Genomic DNA, 12,128 nt, shown 5'->3' on the forward strand with positions numbered 1-12,128 from the left:
ATCACACGAACTGAAGGAAACATTTGCAACTATATTAGGGTTCTTTTCATATAAATATTGCTTTTCTCGCTACAGTTAGTGAATTCGCTTTCGATTTGATTTCAATAATCAGTTAAAAATCAGTTCAATATTTAATTCCTTATTTAATATAATGTACGAAGAAGAGATGGATCTATTCCAAGTTCTTTTGAGTGTTCCGTATGTCCGCATAGACTTGATATACCCGGCTTGTGCCACAAGTTGTGCAGGAAATAATAATAACATTGTATATATACCTTACCGTAGCTTCACTTGATTTTTAAATTCAAATATTTCTTTGTTTACATAAAGAAATTTCTAATTCATTTCGTAATGCATAGTGATGCCAAGTTAAGAAATTTATTTGCTTTTAAATGATTATAATCCATGAGATGGGATAAGAAATACTTTTAAATGAGATAAGAAAAGGATTTTAACATTAATTGTCAATGAGAGTAGGAAACTCTGTTTGCTTAACGAAAAATTACATATTTTTCTAAAAAAAACGGATATATTCGACGTTAAAAAAGAAAAACTATTTTAAATATTTCTAAAATAATTCCTGACGATTTCTGCAAAGAAAAAATTAAAATTTTATATTGGAAGTGATTGAGAGAATCTTCAGATACGAGTAATTGAATTTGAACAGTGACCAATTGTGAGCATTGTCACGAGCAAAAAGTACATATCTCATATAAATTAATTTTAATAAAAGACTAATTTTATTTTACTTTTTTTTTTTATGGAACTAAGCTAGTACCTCAAGTCAATACGTGGACGGATGATTACAACTATAAATGGAGACTATTGTTGCTTTCGTTGTATTGTGCTATCAAATCGTGTATTGCTTTGTTTTAATTTTTATCTGTTTAAAGGTCTACAAGTTTTTGAAAGCCCTCTGGTTCGAAAGGCACAACATTTTTAAAATTCCATCGAAACAAAAGCAATTAACCTTGGAAAAATTTCCATAATAAATGAAAAATGATTTTAATTAATTAATAAAACTACTATATATGAAGAAATTTAAACAAATATTTCACTGTAAGTTCTTTAAGAATATCTAAGTGTGAAACTGCGGTCTTTGATTATCTATTATTAGATTAATTTAAATTCCAGAAGCTACCATATAGACGGCCACTTAGGAAACAAGCGACTTATCTTTCTAATGGTCTCTCAATTGCTCTACGTAATGAAGTAGTGAATATCTTTATACAAAGCCATAAAAAACAAAATAATAGATTTCATTAAAATCGCATTTTGAAATGCTTAGCTTTCTAAGGCCAAACGATTTGAAATCGTATGCTACAAAGCACCCCTTTGTGTATTTTCGTACTCATGAGACCAGCATTTTCTCCATTAAAAGCGATTTCCCAAAGAATACCATCGTTTGCATAAGCAAAATTACTCCTTAAGGTGGAAAGCGACTGTAACAACTTAGAAAAACACATTTTTTTCCTTTTTCGCCATTTGTTGAAACGGAAGAATAGAATAATAATATTGCGAAAGGCTGTTAAAAGCGTACTTGTAAGCATTTTTGCAAACAAAATTTGTTTTTAAAAAATATTAGCATATGGTAATACTGGAGGCATTCACGCGAGGTATGTTTAATTTAAAGAGCACCGTGGCTCACGCGAACTTAATTTCTTTAAAATAAGAAAATGCAAAGAAAACAAAAATGATACTATGTACAGTTAGCGAACCGCATAGGGAATATTAAAAATATCAATTTTTTTGTGATTCACGGTTATTTGGGAGAAAAAGTAAGTCAATACATTCTTAAGAAAAAAGTGTTTAAGTTATCGACACGATAGAAATCATAAAAGAAAACATTCTACAGGTTGCTCTAGAGACTATTGCTCTAAAAATGCTGTCAAAAACTCGAAAGGAGAGAACGAAAACTGTAAGAGTTGTCGCGTAAGCCGTTTCGAAAGATCGTGTTTTGAATTCTCTTAAAATTTTAGAACATGTTGTTGACATGTTTTCTTATTATAAATTTTGCATAATTTTTTTTCTTTTTTATATTACTTTGCGATCACAGAATCATAAAAATGGCCTTCTATGTTCAAATATTCGAAGGTGCCCGTTTTGCTGCATTCGTCGCAGTATTTATACTTTATGTGCTGTCAAATGGCGGAGAAAACGACAAGAAAATGTAAAATGTAATTTTAATAGCCGGCCGCAAAATCAACACTAAAAACTTTATACTACACTTTCAATTTTTTGGCAGCAGCCTTAGCTTTCAGCTTTCATATCTGCTAAATGGTCTTCCCGATGATGTTATGCTGATATATTTTAGTTGGAAAATTCCTGCCTTTCTAAAGACACCTATTACTGTATTAGGAATGGTCGAAATCAACCAAAAAACCCGTCCCCAAAAAACAGGCGAATAATTTGAGTTAACCGTTAAGGACGATACTCATGGCGACCACATTTCGATCGAACCAACCTTCAAATGAATGAACCGATTTCCGATTAATGATAATACTTTTGAAGCAATATAAACTAGATCGAAAGAGACAATCGTAGTTGCCGTTTCGCCGCGCCTACACCGTAGGTACGACATGTCCGACGCACATCTATAAAGAAATTATTAATACAATGACTATTTATTTTTTTTATTTTTTTTTTTGTTTTCAATGATTTTATTGTGTTATAGAAGAAAAAGAATTTTTTTTTTTTTTTTTATTAATTTAATATATAAATTCCATCTTGCGTATAATATAAGATTACACAAATGTATATGTATTTTATGTATATATGATAAATAATAATAAACGTGGTTTACATGTTTTGTAATTAAACAAAAATTGTACTAAAATGAAAGTAAAGTAAAAGTAAAATTATATATAAGTTAAAAACCTAAAAAGAAAAAAAAAATATGAAAAAAAAATAAAAATATGTTTAACATAAATTTATCCATATATTTACAAAATACAAAACAAAAGAAATGAAAAATAACCTCTAGAAATTATATAACAATTCATATTAACATTTTTGCAAATTAAAAAGAAAAAAAATGCACAAAAAAGAAAGTATTAACTAAATTTATAAGAGCGCCTTTTTTATTGTAATAAGATAAAGAGCAGAAGTTAAGGCGTTATTAGAGATATTATATGATTTAATGATGATTGTTGTTATATTATTAGTATTATTATCATTGTTGTTATCATTATTATTGATTATCATTGCAAAAAAATGTGTATCAAAGTGAAAAAAGAGGGAGAGTTAAGGCCTTTTATTTAATATGTATAATATATGTACGTTTGCATATGAAATATATGCATGGGATAGTAGCAAATATGTGCAAGAGTGTGCGTAGGTGTCCTCAAACACTTTTGCATAAAATTTATCAAAAATTGAGTTTAAGCTTAAGATTAATATCAAAATATCTCTTCATTGCTTATATCGCGGAAAAATCTTTCAAAATATATATGAGTTATTTGGGTACGTCGCTGTGTGTGTGTGTATATATATATATATATATATATATATATTTAATAAGGTATAAAAAAAGTTTTGCGCGTTTTCTTATCGTTTTGTCCTTCTGTTTTTTTTTTTTTTTTTGTTCCTTTTCAGGGTTAATAGTTTAGAAGAGACCTCTTTCTTTTTTTAAATTAGTTTGCTTCCAGACGGGCATTTGCTCGAACTCGGCACGCGATAGTCCTAAAGCCTTTTGAAAATCTTCATTATTTAAATATACTTCTAAACGTGTAGGGTCTACACCTTCCGGCAGAGGACGCTCTTTTAATACCTCCCACGGATATTCTGTCTGCGTAAGCTGTGTCAGTACCTCAGTAATGGGAATGGGCTTATTGGAACGCCCATCCTAAAGAGGAAAAAATGAATAAATAAATTTCGCTACGTTTGCTTGACAACGGGATAAATCCAATTTTTACTTGTAAATTAATCTCTCTGACATCTTCTCTCTCGGACCAATCAGGGAATAAAGCTTTAAATGCTGCGGACTCCAAACCAGCCCATACCACGTAACCCTGAATGCCGTGAAATTTCTTTTCAATGCTGTCTCCTGAATAAATTAAAAAAAAAAAAGAACAAAAGTAAATGTAGTTAAAAAAATTGTAGTAAAATTTTCATATACGCTTACCAAACTTGGCTCTCCAATATGAAACCGACGTTTCTAAAGCAGCTCTGCGCTCCGAAATCCATCGATTAACTCCCGCACGGTTGTCATTCGTAGGGCTGCCGCGTTCTTCAGCGGTAACTAGTGAACGAAACGTTGCATTTACATAACAGAAATCTAGTGAAAAGTCATTCAAATTACTTTTGACATCCTCCAGAGGCCACCAACCCATCCACAACCATAACACGTCACCGTCATCGAGCATAAATATGGTCGGTTGCCGAGCACTATATAGCTGAGTTTGTGTAAACGGATACGGCGTCAGCAGATCTTTACATCTCAGGGGTGATAGCAATTCGTTGGCGTTAAATATACCTTGAGTACTGGAGTAATGAAATAAGCGTGGAGTGTAGAAAAAGTCTTTAGGTTTTTTATCCCAAAGACTACCATAGACCTCAGATGCGTTTGTTAGATAGTCTAAATCTAAAACTTTTTTAAATTCCCGCGGTTCGTGCATTTCCTCGATAATATCGACTGTGATTGTGCTGGCGCTGAACAAATCGTATGGTTTGCTCAGACGAAGTTTTTCGGCAGTCTTTTCGGCTACTTCACGAGTATGTTTAGCACTTTGGCAACCGTGCCAAATATAAATTTCACCTTTTTCACCATTTATTAAGAGCATTGAAGCTCTAGAACGCAACTGCTGTGCTTGACAACGGACCTCCTTGCATAAGGCCTCTTCCGGCACATTACCATGCACCAGATATAAACGCCATTCTTTCTGTTTACGTAAGCAGTCCTCTTTGCGGCCTTTGTGTAGCCACATAGTGTCAAAGAGACGTATAAAAGCCGTACTTTCATCACCTTGAGCTACGCGCATCTGTGCTCCTTTTTCCTTATCAAGTTCTACGGTTAGTAAGGCAGCTGCGCCTTTTTCATTGGCGGAAGCTTCACTGCCTTGCCAGGTGAAGTAAACGCAGCGTTCACGTCCCACCGTAGCGCGATTGGAAATTCGTCCACTTAGTTCCCTAACTGATACCGAGATCTGATACATCCAACGTACTATATAGCTTTCATTGGTGTAGAAGTGCCCATAGCTATCCTTTTTAGCCTTATCGAAATTGTATTCATTAATTTGCCATTTATCGATGGACTTGGTAATAATGTCAAAGTGACGCATGCTATCGTTATCGTAGTAGAAATTGCCACGTCCCAAGTTAGACTGTTCCAATATTAAGTTCGGTTCTACATATGGTGCACCTTTGAATAAATTAGCTCCGTCTAAAGGTTTTACCGCATGAACACCATTTACCAAATAATCTTTTTCCAAGTCTTCCCGTTCGATTTCAGGCCAATCAGAAAATTTCTCTTTAAACAAACACGTTTCCATGTTCTGGGTAATCTTACCCAAAATACACCAATCGCCACGCCTATTGCTGCATTTAAGGAAATTATAATTATCTCGCAAGCCTACAATTGTTGAATAATTCATCGGATTGAGGTAGCACTTTGTATAGTCAACGCCACCTTCATCAAAATGCTCCTGAGCTAATTTGATGGCCGCTCTCTTGGCATCCGAGGATGCATTTTTACCATTCCATACGTATAATTCGGAGCCGAAATCGAATATTAATACCTTACGCGAGTCAAGCATATCCACCTTGGGAATAGAACCCCAGTAACGTTCATATGGCACGAGAGCATCATCTTGAAACTCATAAACTTTATTCGTCTCTATCAAGCTAATTTCGAATAAGTCATCTTCGTCGGCATGGCCACTGTCGGGAATTTGGTAGTCTTCTGGTTTATTCAGTAACTCCCAGAATTTCTTCCAATGATTTTCATTTAAAAATTTACCATCGGTGAGTATAACCTCCGCAGTTGCAGCGCAACCAAGATCCTTATTCTCTAATATATAAGCGCAAATCTTTTTACTGCGTGAGATTTCAATTATATTCGCATAAGAGCCCACATAACGATACAGTAACGTATCGGTGACTAAAATGAAACAATCGCCTCTGTTTAACGACTGGTAAGACGGTTCAACTAGGCGTGTCTGCACATGAGTGCGACCTTTGATGTGCAACAACATAAGAGGCTTATATGGCAGCCACATCTGATTCAATGGTAATGTCGAAGATTTTAATGCTACCGATTTGAAATCTTCAACTGAAGCTAAGCCAGCTAACGCTTCGGCTGCCAATGAACAACGTACGCCATCTAAAATATTAAAAGTAAGGCAATACGTAAGAAACGAAATTAGTAAGCATTTTCATCGTGTACCCCTACTTACATGATTCAACTTTAATTCTCCTCATCTCTCTTTCTACTATGCCCATCTTCATTTCAGTGTATTCTGTAGCAATATCTTGACGGTTGGCTAGACTTTTTAAAGGGTTACGTGCAGCCCTTCGACCTCTTGGTAATTGTATGTTACGTTTGTTAATTGCCAACCGTGCGGTCGGTTTAATTTTATCAAAATCGGTTACATCGATGCTCATCTCTTGCTTGGAGGCTATCGATTTCTTTGATGCAAAGAAATTCTCAAATGTCTCCTCATCGTCGATTTTAGGCACAACTACACGACCTCCATTATTAGGACTAGCATCGATACCATTACTTTTCTCTGATTCTCTGATAAATTCGCGTTCATTATCCGAATCCGAATTATTTGCCGAATTTATTTCCATTACGCTTGACGTCTCCATACTTAGACTACGTTGTACAAATAAAGCACCGTTACTGGCGTTACGTTGGCACCCGTTGCCGTTTACCATCATCGAAGGACTTTTCGCCAAACCCAACAATGGCTGATTAGCACTGCGTATTGTTAATAAGGGACATTTTTTGGGTGATCCATTATGGTCACGTTCAAATTGTAATTCTACGGGGGATTGTGCTTTCTTTTGCAGCCGTCCGGCGACTGTAAATTTCGAAGCATCCGATTGTTCTGCAATGAAATGCAATTTTATTCTCACGAGTTAAATTCTGCAACGATACATATAAGTGTAAAATAGTCCCATAATTACCGACGCGAGTTTTCCAATTTTCTGAGGATGATTTCAATTGTCCCACGCGATCCGAAACTTTACCACCCTCTAGATTGGTCGCTATTAGCGGTGAGGTAGGCAAAGGTTTATTAGAAAGATTGTGCGCCAGAGACAGAGATTCCTAGAGATAAATAAGCGAAATAGGGATTTTTTTCATTAATAACTAAAAATGTTTACGCTTTCACAATTTAGTATAAAGTGCGAACATATTGTATGTGTAATAGAGAAGGTCGCACAACGCTTAAGACGTTTGATTCGTTATGTTACGAATTCAGTCTAGATTTAGATCATTAGATCATTGCAGCAATATCAGAATTAAATCGCCCATGTACCTGCTCCATGATTGCTAACAAACTCTTCGCGGATTCTTTAATTCCTTATTATCCTACCCTACACCATCTGCGGTACAAGGTTTATTAAGTTTGTACGAACATATTTAACAGCTACAAGGATTGGAAGATAAACCCACCTTTTATTATACCGATCGATTCATAATTACTTTCTGAACCAATTTCAGTTAAGTACAGGTCGCAATTTTCGAGACACTTTGACCAAATTTGGTACAAAGTTGTGTTCTGTCCCAAGGTCGGATGCTTTTAAACATAATTCGGACCGCTTAATAATAATATTTCGGCATCGGACGGCGCAATTTTTTGAACTCTTTTTTATATAATCGTTTCTACGGAAACTGGAGATTTATTGTACATGGTAAAAGCGGTCTAATTTTCAATACTTCTTGATGAAAACTCATTCGCAATAATAATTTGCCAAAAGAATTAAACTTACCGAATTTGAACCACATAGGTCTATCTTTTCGGGTCCCCAACCTATACGCGGCTTGTAATGCAAAATAAGGCTTGGTATGGCAAAAAGGTTTGAAAATTGGTCCCTAATTAATTAACCATAGGGAATTTGGAACATATAAATCTATTTTTCAAACCGTACTATATATAGAGGTTCTGAGGAGAGCAAGTGTCTCTACGGCGACAAAGTCTTATTTGTGTTTCTACTTGCTTTTGAAACAAATAGTTTTTTAGAAGGCTTTGGCAGCCTCTGTTTCCGTTATAAATTTTTCGATTGGAAAAGTTATTTGAAAATTGCCTTAAGGTATTAGGCTAGTTGTAATATATTAATTTCTGAACTATTCTTTGCTATAACATCAAAGCAAGTCTTAAGCGATCTGTTTCCCACTTCTTCACATCTAACTCGTTAAGATTTGATTATAGTAAGGAACTTTGTTTAATATCCTTGATGTTAATTTAATCTCTTCTCACGTGTACTGTTTTCAGTACACGCCATGCGAACTTTAATTGTTTAATCTAAGATATTAAAATTTACAAATTGGTTGTCATTATCATCACTATTTTATGCGATGCACCTGCGATTTATCACGTTAGCGAATATTATACGGATTTTCCCTAATAAAGATATCAAAGAAAACGTATCAATCCAAATTTATTAAATTGTATTGAAAACGGTATGTGCATTCCGTAACGTTCATCTATTCGTGAATAATAGTTGACAGAGAGCCTATTAATTAGATTCAGCAGAAGTTGAAGGATCCTTAAAATAGTTTCTACTGTATGACTTAATCGATATGGAATTTAATTTAAATTTTATTTGATTTTTTTTAAGACGTTTATCATGAATAACGTCACTTCTGTGCTATTAGCTCGAGATATTATTATCAAGATTTCTAATCATTCGCCAGCTATATTTGGTTATAGAGAATATATTAAAAAAATTGGTCATTTTAAGGAAAGAAAAAAAATAAAAATAAATGATAATAATAAATAATTACTAAAATACTTGATTGTGAAATAAAAACTTATATGGGAATATAATCAAATTTAATTGAGTTCAAGAAGCTTGGCAATCAATTACAGATTGAAATAATGGTTTGGCAAACACATATTAAGCTAGAGATGCAGTGATTTTTCTTTCCCTTTCTTTGTTTGTTTGTTTTTATTTTTTTTATTTTTAATTTAAACTCGGCATTATAAATAATTTTTGGTTTTTGCAAGTCTTGTCAAAAGGCATGAAGAAACGACCCAATGCTCTTTTACGAAATTCTTCAATTCTTCTCCAATAGATCTACGGCGATCTCTGCCAGCTAGAAAGACTGCTTCCCTCGAGTTTAGGATACCATGACACTACACAAATAATTGCTATATGTTAAGCTTACCTATATGTAATTTCGAAGGGAAATTCAACTTATTTATAATCCCTAGGTTTTAAAAAATTAAGTGGTCGAGAAAGCGGTCCTATCTGAACCATTTTCAATAGCATTCGTCCTTGGGTCAAAACACGTCAGTATATCGCATTTTATCAAAACATTTGAAAAAAGTGCGAAAAGTGCGAGTTGTACATACCAAAAATCAGACAGACAAACTGGCAGACGGATAGACAAGCTTAGCTCGATTTAGGAAATGTTTCAGAAAAAATGATTCTAAACTGATAAAAGGTGAGCGTAAACGAAATCGTTCCCGGTATTGGATACATCCACAAAAACTTAATGCAGCCTTGTATGGTGCAAGTGGTGTGGGGTATAAATTTCTGCCCTTATTTAGTGTCATTGGTTGCAATTTTTGTCTGAAATTATGCATAAACGCAATGCTGTTAGTAATAATTACCATTTTATCGCTATAACTGCAGCTCACAGTGCACAAGTTTTGCTTTTCCTTTTTTTTAATTTGAAACGAATATATTTTTATTTTATTTTTCGTATTTGAAAGCACAACACACCCCACAATTTTTTATTTATTTATTTTTTTTTTTTAGATTTTTTTTCCACAAATAGTTATTGAATAGATTTTTATTTGTTTTTTAAGTATCATGAACTTAATTAAAATTTTTAAGCTTTAAATGCAAATTGAAAAAATGTCAAAAAAAAAAAAAAAAAATTAAAAAAAAAATAGCAATAATAAGAAATGAAAAAAAAAAAAAACACATGCTTTACAGCTTCATAGGCGGCTTGATTGACAAGCAATTCCCTTAAACAGTATTTGTAAACTGAGTAAAATAAATGTAATTGGTGTACGTTGCAGTTAATTGTAAAAATTGTCTAATTAAATGCAAAAAAAAGAAAAAAGAAAAAAACCTACAAAAAACAGAAACAATTGTTTTTGAGTTTTAAAGCATATTAGAGTGTTAGCGAAATGAGCTCTAATTCTATATATTAAGCGATTTTGTTATCGTAATCGTTTACCAGAGTTGGATGGTAGTATATCAGAGCAGCGATAAGATAACTGGCCCCAATTCAATAATATTACAACAAAAATTTTAGGATGGCTTGTCTCCACCTCTCTTGCATCGCCACCACAACTACTCGATTCGATTAGATAAAAAAATTAAAATCTTTTCTTTATCGCGGCCGAGTTCGCCAATTACTCTTTAGTTATGTTCAATGTGTCTGCCGACTGAATTCTCTCTCAATCGATCCTTTGCGTTCTCCGTTTGCAAAATGAATATTAGAACTTAGGCGCAGAATGCAAAACACTTCAAATTCAAATAAATTAATCTACGCAAGCATATAGCTTACGCTAATCGATTCAAGTGAATGCATTAGCCATTAAGAATATCTGTAGAAATCTCCGCTTTGTACTTTGTACATTTCCTCCCGCATTACTTGCGCCGAATTTCAAATACCTTTCCATGTTTCTAGACGGACAAGATGGTGAAAGGCTAATCACCAATCACTATTTAGATTGAACTAAGTTGGAATTTGACAGCAGTCTTCTTTACTCTTTATCCCTAAATTTGTAATGATGATTGCGTGCTGAATCTTTTCGAGAGTGCCTTACTCTTCTGTACTTAACCCTACACTCTTCCTATTTGTTTGTTTCTTTTGTTCTGAACAAACCCCTTAAGAGCTGAAACCATTACGTCTAGTAAGAATCTACGAAAGGAAAGATATGAAGAAGAAGACAAAAAAATTATAAAAGCTTTTATTGAAGGTATCTTTCAACGGACTTTTTGCTTTTTGAATCGGCCTTTTGTAAGCTATCAATATTAGACATTAACGTGAAGGAGCAGATGCAACTTTCTCTACGTTCTTTAAGACTATATATAGAGAGCACAAATATCACAAGGCGATCTCATAAGAAACAAACAATAAGTGGGAAGGTCTACGGGAAAATGTTAAGGTAGGAAAGATCTGATTGCAATAGCGAATGATGAGAAAGTTCCGATGTGATGCCGAAATCACTATTAATGTATATATTAGATGGAATCATAGCTAGATAGAATCTACTCTTCGTATTTACCGAATACAAGTCAACGAAACAAACCAATTTTTGTTTTCAGCGTATAGACGAGAATTCAGTCAGTTTTTGTTTATATGGTACATGTTCAACTGATTTTCTGAAGCTCTGGGGATTTAAACAAGGCAATAGACCTAAGGCGTTTGCTGAAAAAATATGCAGCGTATACGGTGAAGGACCGACAACTAATCGGGCAGTTAGAAATTGATTTGTGAAATTCCTTTGTGGAGGTACGACCTTAAAAGACGGCTCATCCTTACGACTTTGACTATCACCTTTTAAAGGCAGTATGGGTGGAAAATCCACGTCAATCCACAAGTGATTTAGCAAAAAGGTTGAATATCTTACAATCAACTGTTAAATTTATATCATTTTGTGATTCAATGAAAACAAAACAAACGTTTGATGAAAAAAACAGAAGTGACTTATGATTTGACCCAATATAAATATTCATCGAAAAGAAATTTATAAAATAACATTGTTTTTGTACCCACCACTATAAGATGGAGTTTTTTCTTTTCATAACAAATGTAATGGTCAAAGGCAAGCTTCAAAGAGTTAGTGCTTAGTCGATTGGGCTCACCACCTCCCTATCTCGTTCTCTTTCCTCGCCTCTTCACGAACCTCGACGTATCACACGAATAGGGGACATCGCCTCAGCAACTGGTCAAGTAACAAAAAAAAAAAAATCAAAATCGCGTCCGTTATTTAATTGCT

At 33.9% G+C, this 12,128-nt stretch overlaps 1 protein-coding gene across 9 annotated transcripts in view; it reads right to left on the reverse strand.

Annotated features, from left to right (window-relative positions):
- Positions 1-3,559: 3,559 nt before the first annotated feature.
- The window catches only part of LOC119632721 (supervillin), a 297,800-nt gene continuing 289,231 nt past the window's right edge, over positions 3,560-12,128 (reverse strand). For 7 of the 9 annotated variants that reach the window (XM_038025798.1, XM_038025797.1, XM_038025800.1 and 4 more), the window contains 6 exons: positions 7,129-7,270; positions 6,393-7,049; positions 4,301-6,319; positions 4,124-4,240; positions 3,915-4,045; positions 3,605-3,844 (listed from right to left, as the gene is read on the reverse strand). In XM_038025798.1, coding sequence (XP_037881726.1) covers positions 3,605-3,844; positions 3,915-4,045; positions 4,124-4,240; positions 4,301-6,319; positions 6,393-7,049; positions 7,129-7,270 — 3,306 coding nt within the window. Of the gene's footprint in view, positions 3,845-3,914; positions 4,046-4,123; positions 4,241-4,300; positions 6,320-6,392; positions 7,050-7,128; positions 7,271-9,782; positions 9,885-12,128 lie in introns of those variants that run through there. The other 2 variants (XM_038025805.1, XM_038025795.1) reach the window with 2 other exon arrangements.

Source organism: Glossina fuscipes, unplaced genomic scaffold (assembly GCF_014805625.2).
Source record: "Glossina fuscipes isolate IAEA_lab_2018 unplaced genomic scaffold, Yale_Gfus_2 1, whole genome shotgun sequence".
NCBI classification, from domain to species: Eukaryota; Metazoa; Arthropoda; class Insecta; order Diptera; family Glossinidae; genus Glossina; species Glossina fuscipes.